We start from the raw sequence: 19,655 nt of genomic DNA, 5'->3' as shown, positions 1-19,655 counted from the left end.
ATTCTTCAAAAATTTTTCAACATGTCTTTGTATTGACTGCTTTGGTTTAAAAAAAAAAAAAGCATGCTTGACAAAGTGACTATTTTGCGTATAGCTGGTTATATACTGGTTTATACATATGGAGCCCATATTAACTTGAAAAGCAGTTTATTAGCGTCTGTTAGACAATATTCTACATGGTAGCAGTGAATGGCAAAAGGTTTTTTGGTTTTTGGGTTTTGGGTTTTTTTGGCTTGGGGCAGGGGAGGAAGGTTGAATAGTCTTAGATTCTTGAAGTGTTTTATGTCTTTTTTAAAAATTTCTGGTCCAAGTTTACAGTATTCATTCATTAAGAGCTTCCTATTAATATGTCCCCCCCCTCCGCCCTGAGGAATTTAACAGTTTTTCCAGATTTTTTATTTGAATTTATAATGTAGTTAAAGTACACATGAAACACAAAGGAAAATAATATTTATTTCCTCCTTTATTATAGGATCAGCGGCAAACTGAAGCCATCCAGTTGCTACAAGCACAACTGACCAACATGACACAGCTTGTTTCAAATTTATCAACAACAGTAGCAGAATTAAAACATGAGGTAATTGTTATTGATGGTATTGTAGGAAACGGTGTCATAAAGGCAGGCTTCATATCTAAGAACTTTAATCGAAGAAGATTGTCATTTATAAAGAACTTTTTCAGAACACCAGAATGTGGCATTTTAAAGTTTTGGAAATATATTAATTATCATAATCTTTTGGAAAACACAGCTTTCATAGTTTAGGTCTTAACCTAAATTACAGTTATAAAGCAATTCTGTTAGGCCTTTTGTAAACCATTGGTAGTTGCAATATATACTTCATTTTCAGTTCAAATAAGCTTATTAATTGCTTAATGAAACAATTTTTTCATTGATTTAAGCAGTATTTATTGAGCTACCAGTGTGTGTGAAGCATGAGCTGTCCAGTTCTAGGTTGAGGCATACAGCAGTGAAGAGTCCCTAGCCTCACAGGGCCCTCTCACCTGGGGGAGAGAGGGAATACATACAGTAAATATATATGAAGGACAGTGGGGTAGAGAGTGAAACTTGTGTGTGTGGACTGGTGGTGCTTTAAGTGTTGCTGCTTTAGCTACGGTGATGTTGGAAAGCTTGCCTGAGGAGGTGGCATTAGCACTGAGTGCTCAAGAGGAGTTAGCGTCCACACAGAGCCTGGGGTCAGAACAAATCTGTTAGTAGCAGAAGTAGGGCAAAGGGCCTGTGACTAGAAACAGTGTGATGTGTCTGGGGTCAGAGAGAAAGCTGGTGTGGCTGGAGCAGAGTGAATGAGAGAAGTAAGGGTAAGAAATGAGTTTAGGAAATTGGCAGAGACCTGGTCATGTAGGCCTTTGTAGGCAATATAGAGTTTGAATTTTATTCTAATCACTGCAAGTCACTGGAAAGTATTCAGTAAAGAAGTAACATGGATCATCTCATTGCAAACACTTTGAGAAACTCCCTGTTTGTTGCTCTATAGAGAATTGCCTCTTAGAGACCAGCAAGAGTGGGAGTGGGGAGGAAACCAATTAAGGAGGCAATTGCAGTAGCCTGGGTGAGGTGATGTTGGCTTGGACTAGCATTTTAGAAGTGGAGAACATTGTGAAGTTGCTGAATTCAGGATATATTTTAGAGGTAGAAAGACAAGCCTTGCTGAAAGATTGGATGTGGGACGTGAGGAATTAAGGGTGATCCCCAGGCTTAAATCACTGGGCCGCTGGTGGTTTAGTTTTGTAAGGTGGGAAAGATAGGTAAGAGCATGGTTTGTTTTTTTTTTCTCACCAAGGAGAAGATAGTACAAATGAAAAAATGGAACATAGGTGGCAAAATGTTAATGATTGGAGAACATGTTAATGATTGGTGAAAGGCATATTATGTTATATTCATTGTATTATACTATTTTTAAAACTTTTCCATAGGTTTGAAAATTTTTAAAGAATGGAGCGGGGGAGAAGAAAAAGTAAAACATCGCCTTCGTAGTACATTTTCAAAGAGCATGCCCTGCATTTACAGTTTTGAAGCACTCTGAAAAAAAATGTTTAAAATGATTTGTCCTTTGAACTTTAGATCCCATTGTATTTTTTTCTAATATAGTTTTCAAATTATTATTATTATTAAGCCCTCTTCTCATCTCAGGTTTCAGATCGACAAAGCTATCTTGTCATATCTTTGGTTCTCTGTGTTGTCTTGGGACTGATGCTTTGTATGCAGCGTTGTCGAAACACTTCTCAATTTGATGGAGATTATATTTCAAAACTTCCTAAAAGTAATCAGTATCCAAGCCCTAAAAGGTAAGGCAGCATTATATTTCAGTTTTCCTCTTATTTTTATTTTTTATTTTTTGGCCACACTGCGCAGCATGTGGGATCTTACTTCCCCGACCAGGGATTGAACCCATGCCCCTTGCATTGGAAGCACGCTGTCTTAACCACTGGACTGCCAGGGAAGTCCAGTTCCTCTTATACCTTTGAGAAATTTGAGCAAATAAAGGATACTGAGATAATTTCTTTCCCCGTATGATTATCTTGAAACCAAAATGTTAAAAACATCATTGGAACTAGTGAGATGGTCCTATGCCCGGAAGGTTCTGTAGACTCTAATAGAGAAAACACTGATAGTAAGTGCATAAAAACCCTTGAAATGGTTGTGAAAGATGCTTCAATGTGGAATTTAAAGGGGGAGGAGGAGAATAGGTATTCTAATACAACACCTTTTAGAGAATGATCCTTAAATTTTTTTTACATGTGTTATCAATAACTGGAGTGTTACTTTAGAGATTAGTCCTATGTGGCATGAACAGTTCTCTAACGTCTGTCTAGCCCCAACTACAGAGTAAATTACATGTATTTTACTCATTGTGCCCAATGTTGTTTTTTCTTAATGTTAGGTGTTTCTCTTCCTATGATGATATGAGTTTGAAAAGGAGAACGTCATTCCCACTCATCAGATCCAAGTCTCTACAATTAACTGGGAAAGAAGGTAGATTTTTGTGGATATGTAATACGTGTATAGAAACATGAATCTAGCTTCCTTCTAGCAGAAGCATAATGTCAATGTTGTGTTCGAGACCATCTGCAACAGAACAGTGGGTATAAGCAGGCTTTGTTTGTGCAGTGTCAAAGCCACTTTACCATTTCCACACTTTAAATCTATCTTTGTTCCTAAAAGCCCAGAGGGTGGGGTGGGGGGCTTAGTGAAATTAGCCATTGGTAGCCTTATTTGCACATGCTCCTGTTTAGAAGTATTTCTTTTTAGAAAGGGGTGTTTGAGAAAGTTCAGCAGATATGGAAAACCTGAATGTGCTCCCATAGTATCCTGTGCTTATCTGCCTTCTCTTCCTGTACAGGTAGGACCCCTTTTGTCTCTAGTTTAGGTCTGTGAGGCACTTTCTGAAAAATAAATCAGGTCTTTCTCCTTTTCATAGCCCAGGGTCTACAATAGTATTCCATTGTCTAACACTTAATGAATACTTAAATTTAAATGAATGGGTGTGTGCTGAGTGGTTGTTTTCCTGTATCAGTACTTTTTATAATTAGTACTGTAATTAGTGCTTATCTTCATAGCAATATTAAAATAGCCAAATTAATGATATATTTCAACTAGTGCTTTCTTAATAATCATTGGATTCTCTTTCTTTAGGATTTAGTAACTGAGCAGCATGTTTCAATTGATTCAATCATTTAAGCAATCATTCCTGAGATTCTCTGGTTTACTGTTATCACAAAACTTTACAGACTTAATCCATTACATGTGTGTTTACTTACGACTAGTAAATTTCATCTGAGTTCCTGCCTTTTTCTTTCTCTTTCTTTCTTCTTTTGGCTGATGTATCTTTTTATAACTGAGTTTTTTAAATGAAGTATAACTTGTACAGGAAAGTGTACTTATCGTATGTGAAGCTTGGTGGATTTTCACAAACTGAACATACCTGTGTGACCAACACCCAGATTAAGAAGCAGAACATTATCCAGCACCCCAGAAACTTCCTTGTGCTCTACACTGCCCATCCCCTCTCAGTACAGCCACTACATATTTTGATATTGTGAGATTCACCATGTCATTGAGTATAGTTGTAGTTTGTTTACTCTTATTCCTGTATAGTATTCCATTATACAAACATACTATACATTATTCATTTACATTGGATTATTTCAGTTTGAGGCTATTACATATCTTTTGGCGAACACATGAACACACATCTGTTGGGTATATACCTAGAAATGGGATTGCTCTATCATAAGATTGTGTATATTCCACCTTAGTAAATACTGCCACACAGTTTTGCAGAGTGTTGTATGAATTTGCCCTCCCGTCAGCTCTTTTTGAGAGTTCCATTTGTTCCATATCCCTATTAACATTTAGTATTGTTGGTCTTTTAGCCGTTGTGGTGGGTGTATGTACATTACTTATTTGAGCTGTGTTCGTGTGATTAGGAAATATGTTGAGATGTTTTTCCTTCTCAGCATTTCTAGTCTCATTTTAAGTTATTTGAAATCCTATTTTACTATTTCTTTTCTCTATGTAACTCTTCAAAGCCAGATAGAATAGCCTTTTGTACCTGATAATAGAATTACTTCTGTTTTAAACAACTGTGTCATCTTGGTTCATCTTTACAGTTAAAACAGTTGAGTACAGTAGGCAGGAAGCTGGCTTTAATTCTGATTCCGCTGTTTGTTAATTCATTTATTTATTCTCCTGTTTGAATTAAATCTCTTCTTAAGGCATTTATTATAGCCTACTTTGATTTTAGCCATCCTATACTTGCCTTATTTTTAATTCTAAGCTCAGTGAGAAGGGTCCATGTCTTATTTTGTTTCCTTACTGTAGTAAAAGACATGTAAAATTTACCATCTTGAAATTTAATTTGCTCTTAAAAATTTACTTTTTAAGTGTATAGTTCAGTAATGTTAAGTATATTCACAGTCACGTGAAACGTATCTCCAGAACTTTTCCATTTTGTAAATCTGAAACTCTATATCCATTAAACCAATCCCTTTTTTCCTCTCCTCCCAGCCCCTGGTAACCTTCGTTGTGTTTTCTGTTTCTGTGAATTTGAATTTTTTAGATAAATAATATAAAATTCCTCTTACATGAGTTGTCTTTCTCTGACTGGCTTATTTCACTTAGCTTAGTGTCCTCAAGTTTCGTCCACGTTGTAGCATGTGACAGGATTTTCTTCTTTTTTAAGACTGAATAATATCCTGTTGTACAGATATAATCATGTTTTGTTTATTCATCTGTTGATGGGCATTTGGGTTGCTTCTACCTCTTGGCTATTGTGGAATAACGCTGCTGTGAACATGAGTGTGCAAATATATCTTTAAGACCTTGCTTTCAGTTCTTCTGGATATATAGTTGACCCTTGAACAGTGCTGGAGTTAGGGGCACTGAGTCTCTGTGCAGTTGAAAATCCATGTATAATTTATAGTTGGCCCTCCATATCTGTGGTTCCTCCGTATCTGAGGTTCTGGATCCGCAGATTCAGCCAACCACATATTGTGTAGTACTGTAGTATTTACTGTTGAAAAAAATCCATGTTTAAGTTGACTTATGCAGTTCAAATCCATGTTTTTCAAGGGTCAACTATGTACTCAAATGGGATTGCTGGATCATATGGTAGTTCTTTTTTTGAAGAAACTTTACAGTGTTTGTCATAGTGGTTGCACCATTTTACAGTTCCACCAACAGTGCACAGTGGTTCCAGATTTCTCCACATCCTCACCAGTACTTGTTTTCTATTTTGATAGTAGCCATCCTAATGGATGTGAGGTGATATCTCATTTTGCTTTTGATTTGTGTTTCTCTGATGATTAGTGATGTTGAGCATCTTTTCATGTGCTTGTTGGCCATTTGTAAATCATCTTTGAAGAAAAGTCTATTCAAGTCCTTTGCTCATTTTTAAATCAGGTTATTTTTTATTGTTTAATTGTAAGAGTTCTATATATTCTGGATATCAATCCCTTATCAGATATATGATTTGCAGCTATATTCTCCCATTTTGTAGGTTGAGTTTTCACTCTGTTGATTGTGTCCTTTGATGGACAAAAATTTTTTAAGTTTGATGTAGTCCCATTTGTCTATTTTTGCTTTTGTTGCTTGTACTTTAAATGTCACATCCAAGAAATCACTGCCAAGGCCAATGTCATGAAGTTTTCCTTCTGTGTGTTTCTTCTAGGAATTTTATAGTTTTAGGTTTTATGTTTAGGTTCTTAATCCATTTTCAGTTAATTTTTGTATATGATGTAAGATAAGGGTTCAACTTCATTCTTTTGCATGTGGATATCCAGTTTTCCCAGCACTATTTGTTGAAGAGACTGTTCATTCCCCATTGAGTGGTCTTGCCACCCTTGTTGAAGATTATTTGACCATTTGTGAGAGGATTTATTTCTGGGCTTTTTTTTTATTCCATTGGTCTGTATGCCTCTTTATACCAGTACCACACTGTTTTGATTACTGTAGCTTTGTGATGTGTTTTGAAATCAGGCAGTGTGAGTCCTCTATTTTTATTTTTTAAAAATTGTTTTGCATATTTAAGATCACTTGGGATTTGATATGAATTTTAGGATGCATTTCAGCAAAAGAATGCTATTAGGATTTTGATAGGGATTATGCTTAATCTGTAGATCGTTTTGGTAGTATGGACATCTTGACAACATGAAGTCTTCCAGTCATGAACGTGAGATGTCTTTACATTTTTTTGTACCTTCTTTAATTTCTTTCATCAGTGTTTTGTAGTTTATACTTTGATTTGCGTCTCTCGCTTTTGTTGACCAGCCAGGTGGACCAAAATTGTTTTGATTTTTGTAAGACATTTTTATTATAAAATAAGTGAAATACAAAAAAGTGCACAAAACTGAAATGCACAACATGCAAAGTAATTATAAAGTGAACACCTGTGTAACTAACACCCAGATCAAGAAATAGAACAAGGCCAGCACTTTTGGTATTGCTCCTGTAGAGGTAGCTGTCTTGACTTTTGAAATAGTCATATTCTTCATTTTCTTAATAGTTTTACCATTAGTGTTTGGATTCCTCAACAATATAATTTGATTTTTGCCTGTTTTTGAGCTTTTGATAAATGGAATCATACCATATATATTCTTTTTTGTCTTCTTTCTTTCAGCTTTCTATTTGTAAGTTTCATATACATGATTATACTTCATTTTCAATATTGTATAGTATTTCAGTAACTGACTAAATCACAATGTAGTTATCCATTCTACTGTGTTGTTTACAGTTTGGGGCTATTACAGATAATGCTGCTGTAAACATTCCCTTTGTTTGTATACCGGCACATAGTTGCATGAGTTTCTCTAGGAATATTACCTAGATGTAAAATTGCTGGGTTGTAGGGTATGCTTATCTACAAGTTATAAGATAATGGCAAACTTTTCCAAAGCGGTCATATCAGTTTATCCTTCCACCAGTACCATGAGAATTCCCATTATTCTATGTTTTTACCAGCACGCACTTAGAATTGTCAAATTTTAAAGTGTTTAACCTCATTGCAATTGTAATTTGCATTACCTGATTACTAGTGGGGTTGAGCATGTTTACTTATGCCTTTTATTCATTTGATGTTCCTGGGCATTAAAGGTTTTTGCCTGTTCTTTTACTGAGTTGTTTCTCTCTTTTGTACTGGTTTATAGTTATTTTTAAGATTTGGATTCTAATTATTGGTTGGTTAAATGTTGCAGATATCTTATTTCATGCAGGTATCTATTTCACTCTTGAGACAACCTATTTTACATGGAATCTTTTTTTTTAAATATTTATTTACTTCTGGCTGCATTGGGTCTTAGTTGTGGCATGTGGGATCTTTTGTGGCTGCGCATAGGCTTTGTCTAGTTGCAGCAAGCGGGGGCTGCTCTTCGTTGTGGCGTGCGGGCTTCTCATTGCGGTGGCTTCTCGTTGCAGAGCACGGGCTCTAGGCACGCGGGCTTCAGTAGTTGTGGCTCACGGGGTTAGTTGCTCCGCGACCTGTGGGATCTTCCCGGACCAGGGATCAAACCCGTGTCCCCTGCATTGGCAGGAGGATTCTTAACCACTGCGCCACCAGGGAAGTCCCACAAGTCCCCTTTCAAATCACACTATACTACTTTACAGGTAATATGAATATTTTATAATAACAAAATATTCCTAATTCCTCCCTTCAATCCCTTATATCATTTCTGTCATTCTTTTTACTTCTATATAAGCATGTATAGTTACATAAGCATACTCAAATACGTTGTTGCTATTATTGTTTTGAACAAGTTGTTACGTTATGGATTAAGAATAAGAAAAGTTTTTATCTTACCTTCACTTACTCGTTCTCTGATACTCTTCCTTTTTTTATGCAGATCGGAGTTTCTGACCTGTATTATTTTCCTTTCTGAAGAACTACTTTTAACATTTCTTGCAAAAGCAGGTCTATTGGCAACAATTCCTCAATTTTAGCTTGTATCTTTGATTTTTTGAAGTTTGTATATGAAATGCCTGGGTGTAGTAATTTTGGCACTTGTCCTTCTTGGTATTCTGAGTTTCCTGGATCTGTGGTTGCTGTCAGACATTAATTTGGGGAAATTCTGTCATTATTACTTACAATATTGCTTCTGTTCCATTCTCCCACTCTTGTCTTTCTGTATTCTCATTACTCGTATGTTACACCTTTTGTAGTTGTCCCGCAGTTTTTCGGTATTCTGTTCATTTTTTTAAAATTCGTTTTTCTCTTTACTTTTTAGTTTTGGAAATTTCTATTGTCATATCCTCAGCCTCAGTTATTCTTTGCTCAGCTGTGTTCAGTCTACTAATGAACCCATCATCAGAGGCATTCTTCATTTCTGTTACTGTGTTTGATCTCTAGCATTTCTTTTAATTCCTTTTTAGAATTTTTCTGCTTACATTATCCACCTGTTCTTGCATGTTGTCTACTTTTTTCCACTTAAGTCCTTAGTATATTAATCATGGTTTTTAAAAATTCCTGGTCTAATAATTTCAGCATTCCTTCCATATCTAACTCTGGTTCTAATGCACGTTTAGTCTTTTCAAACTGTGTTTGCCCCGTTTTAAATGCCTTGTAATTTTTTGTTGAAAGGGGACTATAATGTACAGGTGGTCCCCAACTTATGATGGTTTGACTTAATTTTTCAACTTCACGACAGACTTAATTTTTCAACTTCATGACATGTGAAAGCAATATGCATTCAGTTAAAATTGTACTTTGAATTTTGACCTTTCCCAGGCTAGTAATATGTAGTATGATTCTCTCTCATGATGCTGGGCAGTGGCAGCAAGCTCTCAGGACAAAAATGACTTTTGTGTTCCACTTGACTGTCTGGGTTCCTACTTTTCCTTCAATTGTGGCCTGGGATTACTTACTTAGTCTTGACAGCCCTTCAGTGCTGTTAGTGATTTTTTTAAAAATTCATACTTAATTGCTTGAGGTTGATCTGAAAACCATTAACAACCATTCCTAGAAGTAGACATCATGTTTTTTAAAAAAGCAATTTGAATGAGATTAGTAATCTGATAGAAATGACTATTTAAAGGAATCTTGGATACTTTTATGTATTTGGTGACTTTCTCAACAAATTTCTAAGACAATGAAAAAATTATAATTCGTTGAATCATGTTGTTAGTAAATTTCTGGTACATGAACTTTTACAGTGAGTTTGCTACTTATAAACTTCTGCCTGCATCATTTACTTTTAGTGGACTGAATAGGACTGAAGTCTCAGAGCGCCTCTTTTATATACGTGTTTATCTTGTCAGGGTGGGGGTGGCATAGAGCTGTCGTGAATGTGCTAAAGTAATGAAATCTCAGCAACCTAAGACTAGTATTTCTAATTTACTCACCATGCCAGAGTGTTTATTCATTATTGCTTGATCGCTGATATTGCATATTCAAGCTATTTTAAGATTTTGGAGTTCATAGTTTTGATCACAATAAATCATAGTTTTGATCACAGTAAATCATAGTAATAAACAATTAGAAAAAACTTCTTAGACCTCTTTTTGTATGTTCCTTTAACTGGCTTTCATACACAGTCACAACTGCTTGTTGCACATAGTTAACCCATATTTGCAACACAGTATAGAGTTTAGTCTTCTGGAAAAATATTCACATGATCTGTAGGTTTGGTATTAGCATACCTGGAATGTGATTTTTCTCACCACGTAAGAGGGTAGAGCTGGCCCAAACAAGGGTCCTTACTGTGTTGGCTGATAGCTGATAGCCAACACACAGTAAGTTAAAAACTTAAGTTATTTGATGATGATCAATCAAGCCCAAAATAAGAATGGTGCCCTCTCCTAACTTATTGCTTTTGGCTTACTAATTTCAACTGCATAAATATATGATATAAATATAAATTCATTGGTTCTGTTAAGAAAATAATCATAAAGGGATAATATATTTATAGTATTTAATCATAGTATAATCTACATTTTACGTCTGCTTTTTTTCTTACTTACAGTAGACCCAAATGATCTGTACATTGTAGAACCCCTCAAGTTCTCTCCAGAAAAAAAGGTAATGTTTTGTTTCCTTTTAAGTATATTGGTGTGTTATGTGGGTGTAGATGAAAAAATAGGTTGAAAGTTTTAATATAACCTTTAAGTGGTCCTTAAACTTACTGTTTATTTTCAATCATGATGATAATGATGTAAATGTTTACAGGGGTCAGCAAACTATGACCCATAGGCTATATATGGCCTGTGGCCTGTTTTATACGGGCCTGAAGCCATTTTTAGAGGGTTGTAAAATAAAAAAGAATATGCAAGAGAGAATGTGACCTGAAAAGCCTAAAATATTTACTACCTGGCTTTTACAGAAAAAACTTGCTGACCCCTGGCTGCTTGCCTGACATGCAGTGATAATAAAGAATGACTCAGTGTGTGCGCTATTCCTGTAATCCTCACATCAACCTGAAGACGATACTCTCCCCAGTTTTTAAGTGAGAAAACTGAAACTCAGAGTTTGTATCTTCTTTAAATGACTCATTAAATAGGTGCCAAAAATCAGACTGTACTTAGGCTTTTTTGGTTACAAAGTGTGTGCTTTTTGCATTTTGCCTCTTAAAGTAAGTTGTACTCATTTTGATTAGAGGTAATTGTCTCTAGGTGAAAGAACTTGGCCATTAGAACTTACTACCTTGTAACTTGGCCCAAAAGGTAGTATGTGGCGAAGTTAGGATTGAAATAGCCTAGGATTCAATCCTAACTTCACCACATACTACCTTGTAACTTGGGCAGGGAATCAAACCTGTGAACCTTGGTTTTCTCATTTGGTAACCAGGGACAGAATATTGATACTCACCTTTCAGGGTTAGCAAGTAAGATACACATGAAAGCAACTAGAATGATGTCTGGCACACAATAGGCATTCAGATTTTAGTTATCGCCCCCTAATCTATATTCAGAGGTGGCAGATAAGTAAAGAGTTTGATTGAGTAGTATTTACAAAATGAAAAGGTAATTATGGTATCTGTACAGAACATAACAGTATGTTTTGCTATTTATAATACTCTTTTACTTTCTGCCAGGAGATGGCACTTTACTCCAGTAGCTCAGCTCTCTGAATTTGGTTAGGTAACTATTGGAGGTCTAATTCCTACCCTTTCTTTTCCTTGTGTTATAGAAGAAACGCTGCAAGTACAAAACTGAAAAAATTGAGACCATAAAGCCAGCACATCCATTGCACCCTATAGCCAATGGCGACATAAAAGGAAGAAAGCCTTTTACGAACCAGAGAGATTTTTCTAATATGGGAGAAGTTTATCACTCTTCTTATAAGGGTCCTCCGTCTGAAGGAAGCTCAGAAACTTCATCACAGTCAGAAGAGTCTTATTTTTGTGGCATTTCAGCTTGCACAAGTCTGTGCAATGGACAGTCCCAAAAGACAAAAACTGAGAAGAGGGCTTTGAAACGAAGGCGGTCTAAAGTCCAAGACCAAGGAAAATTGATAAAAACTCTCATACAGACTAAGTCAGGATCATTGCCAAGTCTGCATGACATAATCAAAGGAAACAAAGAGATCACCGTGGGAACACTTGGTGTTACAGCAGTCTCGGGACATATTTAAAATTAATCAACTTTTCATACTGGAGACTTTTGTTGTTCTTTGAAGAACGGTCTGTGGTATTTGAAGGGTTTGGGGAAGGGAGAAAATATTAATGGGAAAAGTATTCAGAAATTATGATTTCTGCCTTTTTAAAAAGCAGGTGGGATTGTGTCAATCTTGGTTAATGAGCTGCAGTTTTACAAGGCTGATCACTTCCTACAAGGACAATGTAGACATTTTATAAAAATTTTTTTCACAGATTAATTACTGGGACAAAAGTAATTCGGAAGCCCAGTTCCTTGGGTGGGATAGGAATGAAAGCCTAAACCTCTTCCTTTAGCTTTGTTCCTATTTCTTGCACCTTCCCATATTTATGTGCCTTTTGTCTATTTATAATGCCACTGGAAGAGGAGGGAGAACTTTTCCTGTCATTTGATTTCTTTTATAACTTTGTTAGTTTTTTGAAGCTGCAAACACTACAAGGCTTTAATGTGATCTGCGCCTGGAGTTCAGTAAAGATCAGTAAAGACAGTGTAAAGATCCTAAAGACTTGGCCAACTAGACCTCTGTTTAGCAAACTCACTTGAAACAGACACTTGATGGAATTTTTACGTCTGTTCTTTTAGGTAAGTGGTGATGCTTTTGATGTTATTTTCATTTAACTTATTCACTCTAGTTTTCTTTGGTTACCAATTCAATGAGAAGGGGAAGAAAAAAAAAAACCGACAGGATCTTTTCTTGCAAATGATTAGTATTTGCAAATAATTGTTTTATAAACTCACCCTTTAAACTCATTTTGCCACTTTTAAGGGTTTTCCTTAGCTACATTACATTTTAAACATTCACAATAAGCACTAGGCCTCCCAACTTTCAGATCACTGTTTTCTCTTACAAATGGAAAATTCAAAGGTTTGTCAAATGAGTCCAGGTCTCATAATCACTGCCTATGTATGTATGCACAGAACCAGCTCGTGAGTTTGTCAAGCCTTGTCTAATTGGTCAAGTCTAAAGGGATTATTATTCCTTGATGTTTGCTTTGTATTGGCTACAAATGTGCAGAGATATACATGTGTGACGTCAATGTGTTTGTCTTCGTCTTTTTTCTTTAAAAATAATTGGCAGTGACTGTATTTGAATCACATGGTTTCTAAGTATGTGTTTGTACAGTAATGAGTGAAAGTGGAAAGTTTCTTTTTGAAAGGGAGAGAATTGACCGTTTTGTGTTGTAAGATTTAAGTTATTGAGCACTTTTAGTAATAACTGTTTTTAAACTTGTCTAATACCTTTCTGGGGGTATTGGTTGTAATGTGACTTATTTAAAGCCTCTTTTGTTTAAGTTGCTGCTTTAGGTTAACAGTATGTTTTAGATGATTTAAAATTTTTTCCAGTCTGTACAATTAGCCATTCAGAGCAAGAGGGCCTGATTGTATAGAAACCCATTGAAAAGAGGTCCAGATGAGAGCAGAGGCAGAGCAGGAAGTTACCCCGTCTGTGTGCAGCATCCACGGCTGTGGAAAGAAGACTTTCAATATGTAACTACGGAGCTGTAGTGCCATTAGAAACTGTGAATTTCCAAATAAATCTGAACACGTGTCTTTATTAATTACTGGCTCTTCTGTTCTTTGAAGGAGAACTTTTACCAACTTGTTACTCTGGGCACAGATTTGTTTTTGCCACTTTTAACATTAAATACAGCAGCATCCTGTGAAATAACTGATCACATTTCAGCCAACTACAAACTGATTGAACTTTGACAGAAACATTTTGTTCCCTATACAGTCAGAATTTCACCATTTCAAACACTGAAATGAGAATTTTGAATATTTAATAGACTATGTTTATGTGCTTTTCTCTTATTAGGTGCCGTCTTTAAGACTACTAATTGTTATTTTTTTCCATATATAAACATAGCATAACACTTTACAATTTGGGGTTTATTTTTCCTCTCTGAGATTATACTTACATGAGGGAAAAAAAAATGAAAATTCTTGCCAATAATAGATTTGTGCCTGGTGAGAAGCAAAGCTATACATATGTGTGTGTGTGTGTGTGTGTGTGTGTGTATATATATATGTATATATATATATTTGTAATAGGCTTTCAATGTTCCTTGGTAGTCAACTTTATTTCTTCTAATATTAAGTAAAGCATTAAAACAGTAAGAAATAAGAAGAAACGAAGGGATCCGTAAGAGCAAGAACACAAGTAAAGCAGTTCTTCTAATTGGATTTTTAAAAATAGAGTTATATAGGTTGAGGAATGAAATTGTTTTATAAGGTAAGGTTTGCACAGAAAGACAGCTCTTCTCTATTCTCTGCCACTACACGTCCCCCACACCCCAGCCTTCCCCCCATCAAGGGTTTCTTGCTCCCCAGCAGCAACCATTTTCAACTCTGTATCTCCAGTTACTGTGCTTATTTTGCCACTTACTGATTTGCCAGTTTTTGATGTGTCCCCAGTGTGAATATATAAACTTGTCGGCATGAATATGAAGTAGATATAAACTTATATTTGTTAACCTGGTTGAACAAATTTAAGATCACAGTATAATAAGCAACATGTCTATTTAGAAATATGTTTTAACTCTCTATTTCATAGAACAAAGTTACTTAAAAACCTCATGCTTTTCCCCAACTTTTTAACTTGAGAAATTTCAAATCCATGAAAAAGGTGAATTCCCATGCACCGTTACCCAGGTTCAACAGTTAGCATTTGTAGTTTTCTTTTTATACATACATACACATGTATTAAACACATTTTTTGGGTGAGCCGTTTGAAAGTTAAAAGATATCGTGCCCCCTTAACCCCTAAGTACTTACGCATGTGTTTTCTAAGAATAAGAACATTCACCTACCTGACCATAATACTAGTATCACACCTGAGAAAGTCAGTAATTCCCTAATATCTAATACACACTCCATGGTCAGATTTCTCCACAGGTCCACATGCATACTCTTTCCTTCCTTTTCCTTTCCTTCTTTCTTTACCAAGGGCCAGTCAAGTTTCATTTGGTTTCATTGTCTATTTTCTTTTAAAATGTACAGATGACTGCTTTATGACTCTGCATGTCTTCCTTGTGTAAGGGCCATACTTATTTTCTCGGAGTCATTCCAGTTTTAGTGTCTGGGCTACCAAAGTGGCTGTTAAGAGCTTTTCTAGTGATGTATCAACACTGTCACTATAAATTTTATCCCAACCCACGAGTGTTCATTCATACGACATGAAGACATTAAAAAAAAAAATCCTATTGGAACATGTATTATACCCCACTTAGTCTACTACTTCCAAAATTAATCTTTAGAATATTTGTTTACAACAGAGTTTATCACTTGCATTTGTAAGGTCATACACCCTAGACTACCAACTTTGCATTCCATTTTTTTGACAAATCAGATATTGAAAACCCAAATACCTTCTGTTATAAAACTTGCAAAATAAGTCTTTTTGAGCAAACAGAAGCATTTGTGATTTTTACGTTTATAAGGGATAAAAACCAAGTTTTACACCCAGAATGGTTTAAAATAGTTCCCCATGTAGGTGGTGTACTATCCCACTTAAGAGCAGGTGTTTAAATCAGACTGCCTAGTTTCATATTTGTTCTCTTATCTCTTTGAGTTTGGCATTAGACAAAATCACAACCAGTCGTAATCTCATTAAGCATCAGTTTTCTCACCTGTAAATATGTGTAACAGCACCTATTTCAGATAATTGTTCTGAAGATCAGTCATGCTTATACATGTAAAACTATCATGTGCCTAGCACGTAGTACACACAACGTTAGCTATTAATGTTTTGATGCTCAGAGTGAGATCTCATCCCTTTGTCTCTGAGCATCAACCAGCAGGTGTAAGACTGTCATCTCCAGCCTCAGTCTACAACCACCATCCATTAGCAGGGTCAGCAGGGAGCTTTGAGCCGGATGTGCTCTGTGTAAGATTCCACCCTCAGTGCTTCCATCGCAGGTGTCAGTAAGTCACTCCAGAGCTCTGCAGGGCCCCTGGAAACACCTTGCTACCCCTTGTTATAAGGCCTTGCCACAATTTTATGCCTCAAAACCATTAAGGCCAATTTCATATGCCTCTGATTCCTATTAATTTTATCACCACAAGAAACCCCATATGGCTCTTCACATCCTTCTTTCTGGACCCATACTCCTTCACCAACACCTAAAAACACTTCCCCTGTGCCCTCTGGAACTCAGAAATCAGTCATCAGTAAAATTTCCTAAATCTTTAACTTCTTTCAACCTTCTCTTCACCTCCTTATTCTAATTGAAACTACTTTCCTTGAATCCTTTCCAGGAGGTCACTTTTTTTCTTCCTGACTGCCTCATACCACTCGACCTAGAGGTAGAATAGATGATCTCCTTAATCTTCAGTGCCTAAAACGCCTCACTTTGTATCTTATATTGACAAACTCTAGCATCTACTCTTTCTCCTTGTTGCAAGTGAACCCCTGTGTTCTCTCACCCTCTCTCATCTTCATTCATGGGGTCACTGTCATTCTAATACTGCTTCTGTCATAATCCTTGATTTCAATGTCTACATTATTTTTTCTAGTTTCTCACTTCTTTGCCTTCTTTCCCCTAAGATCTTGTTCTCCAGCCAGTATCAGCCACTTACTCCCCTGATTAAACCCTAGTGTTTGTCACTGTCAGTATCCATAATCCTTAATACCAATTTCAAGCACCCAACTCTGACCACCACCATGCCCCCTCACACCCTAACTCTAACAATTCTTCGATTTCACCGAATCCTACAGTCCATTGGTCATACTGATAAGAACAGAGTAAAGGGACAAAGTAGGTGATTAAATAGATAATCCCACTAAGGGAACATAAGTAAAGAAAAAAGTATGGGAGACCCCTGTTAGTTAGTGATCACTCAAGAAAGCAGGTTTGCCTAACCACAAAACCAAACAGGCTTCCTTAAAAACAAAACCATGCAACAGTCATGAGACATGCCCTAAAACAATAAAACAATGATGGCTTTCTTAAGCTCCCTTTACACCCTGGTCTTTCTTGTCCCACTCCCAAATCACTTTTCTTTCACTCAAAAGAAAGTTCTCTTTCCTATAGGGGAGGGAAAAAAAATGACACTCTCAAAATATTTTCAAATGAAGCTTATTCTTCATTAGGGCAAAGGCAATGCTTCCTATCTTTATCCTTGACTTCCAAGAATGGCTGAAAGATGGACTTCCCTTTTACCATTTCAACTCAACACCTTTAAAAGTCAACAGCAATGGAAGAGGAATCAAAATGGTGGGTCAGTAGGATGTGGAGCTTACCTCCTCCCACAGATACAGCAAAAACACATCTACAAGTGGAACGATTCACACACAACATCTACTGAATGCTGGCAGAAGACCTCAGACTTCCAAAAGGGCAAGAAAACCTCCATGTAACCCAGTAGGACAAAAGAAAAAAGAAAAAAGAAAAAAAAAAAAAAAAAAAAGGAATTGGGACAGGACCTGCACCCCAGGGAGGGAGATGTGAAGGAGGAAAGGTTCCCCCACCATGGGAAATCTCCTCAGTGGTGGGGAGATCAGCCTGGTTGGAGGGGGAGTCTTAGAGCCTCGGAGGAGAGTGCGGCAACCAGTTTGTGGAAGGACCTGCACAGGTGGTCAGTACCTCTGCCCTGTGCTCCCCAGCCTGGGACACTTGTCTGCTGGTGTGGGCGGGGCTGGGTGCTGAAGCTCGAGCTTCAGATGTCAGACCCAGGGATAGGACCAGGGTTAGCTGCATGGAGACAGCCTGAAAAGGTTGGAGAGTGACAACTGAGTGTGCACTCAGAAGAGGCCTGGGCCCGCCAGAGAGGCAAAACACCACTGTTGGGGGGCACCTGAGAAGACGGGCAGCACCACCATAGGAGCTTCTGTTCCTACCTGTGGGCTCTCAGGCAACAAGACACCACGTACATGAGTTCTGGGGGCAGGTGCAAGCTGCTGCCACCATCATGGGCTCCAGAGAGAGACATGGGCCACTGCCACAGCTAGGGGACCTGCAAGCAGGTGCCACTTGCTGTCCTGGCGGGGGGGGGGGGTGTTGCACAGCCCGCCACCACCACTGTGAGGCCCGCGGGTGGGTGCCAATTGCTGCCCCCACCATATGAGGAGCACGCACAGGCCATGAGCAGGCACCAATTGCTGTTCCTACTGTCCTGCAAGTAGGTGGGTTGTTGCTGCCGCTAAGAGACACAAGAGCAGGTGCCATCTGCTGCCCCTACTGTCCTGGGACTGCATGGGCCACTGCTGCCACTGGGAGACCCGGGAGCGGGTGCCAATCAATGCCCCCGCCATACCAGGAGTGTGCACAGGCCACCGTGCCTGCACACCTCATATCAAGAGGATAAGAGCCAGCACACACTGTGGAAAGAGGCAACAATCATCCAAACGAAAAGCAGCCCCTTGATTCCAGACAAGATGGCAGGGGTAGAAGGACGTGAACTCACCTCCTCTCACGAAAACACCAAATTCACAACTAACAACTTAATAACCATTGACAAAAAAGACTGGAACCCACCAAAAAAGATACTTCACATCCAAAGACAAAGAAGAAGCCACAACAAGATGGTAGGAGGGGCACTTTCATGATATAAGACAGATTCCATACCCGCCAGCTGGGCAACCCACACACTGGAAAATAATTATACTGCAGAGGTTCTCCCACAGGAGTGAGTTCTGAGCCCCATGTCAGGCTCCCCAGCCTGAGGGGTCTGGCCACAGTAGGAGGAGCCCCCAAAGCATTTGGCTTTGAAGGCCACTGGGGCTTGAGTGCAGGAGCTCCACAGGACTGGGGGAAACGGAGATTCCACTTTTGGAGGGTGCACACAAGATTTTACGTGCACGGGACCCAACACAAAGCAGTGACTCCATAGGAGCTTGGGCTAGACCTACCTGTGGGTCTTGCAGGGTCTCCTGGTGAGGCGTGGGTCAGCTGTGGCTCACTGAGGGGCAAGGACACTGGTGGTGGAAGTCCCAAGGAATATTAATCGGCATGAGATTTCCTGGAGGTCTCCATTTTGGCACTGAGACCCGACCCCACCCAACAGCCTGCAGGCTCAAGTGCTGGGATGACTACAGGCCAAACAAACAGCAGGGGGGAACACAGCCCCACCCATCCACTGACAGGCACCTAAAGTTGTACTGAGCTCACAGCCACCTCTAAATACACCCTTTGACATGGCTCTGCCCACCAGAGGGACAAAACCCAGCACCACCCACCAGCGGGCAGGCACCAGTCCTTCCCACCAGGAATCCTGCACAAGCCTCTGGACGAACCTCACCCACCAGGGGACAGACACCAGAAGCAAGAGGAAATACAATCCTGCAGCCTGCAGAAAGGAGACCACAAACAGAAAATTAGACAAAGTGAGATGGCAGAGAAATATGTTCCAGACAAAGAAACAAGATAAAACCCCAGAAGAACAACTAAGTGAAGTGGAGCTAGGCAATCTACCTGAAAAAGAATTCAGAGTAATGATAGTAAATATATCCAGTATCTCGGAAAAAGAATGGAGGCACAGACTGAGAAGATACAAGAAATGTATAACAAAGATCTAGAAGATTTAAAGAATAAACAAACAGAGTTGAATAATACAA

General features: G+C 38.2%; 1 protein-coding gene across 8 annotated transcripts in view; it reads left to right on the top strand.

Moving 5' to 3' along the window:
• Positions 1 to 13,659, top strand: part of SUCO (SUN domain containing ossification factor) — a 73,021-nt gene extending 59,362 nt beyond the window's left edge. For 7 of the 8 annotated variants that reach the window (XM_082437106.1, XM_082437113.1, XM_082437108.1 and 4 more), the window contains 5 exons: positions 473 to 577; positions 2,150 to 2,304; positions 2,901 to 2,992; positions 10,471 to 10,526; positions 11,634 to 13,659. In XM_082437106.1, coding sequence (XP_082293232.1) covers positions 473 to 577; positions 2,150 to 2,304; positions 2,901 to 2,992; positions 10,471 to 10,526; positions 11,634 to 12,077 — 852 coding nt within the window. In that variant the 3' untranslated portion in view covers positions 12,078 to 13,659. Of the gene's footprint in view, positions 1 to 472; positions 578 to 1,932; positions 2,130 to 2,149; positions 2,305 to 2,900; positions 2,993 to 10,470; positions 10,527 to 11,633 lie in introns of those variants that run through there. The other variant, XM_082437110.1, reaches the window with a different exon arrangement.
• The last annotated feature ends 5,996 nt before the right edge of the window (positions 13,660 to 19,655 follow it).

Source organism: Balaenoptera physalus (genome assembly GCF_965194825.1).
Source record: "Balaenoptera physalus genome assembly, chromosome: 1".
Lineage (NCBI taxonomy): Eukaryota > Metazoa > Chordata > Mammalia > Artiodactyla > Balaenopteridae > Balaenoptera > Balaenoptera physalus.
The sequence above is the reverse complement of the archived record's forward strand: the minus strand, read 5'-3'. Positions and strand labels throughout refer to the sequence as shown.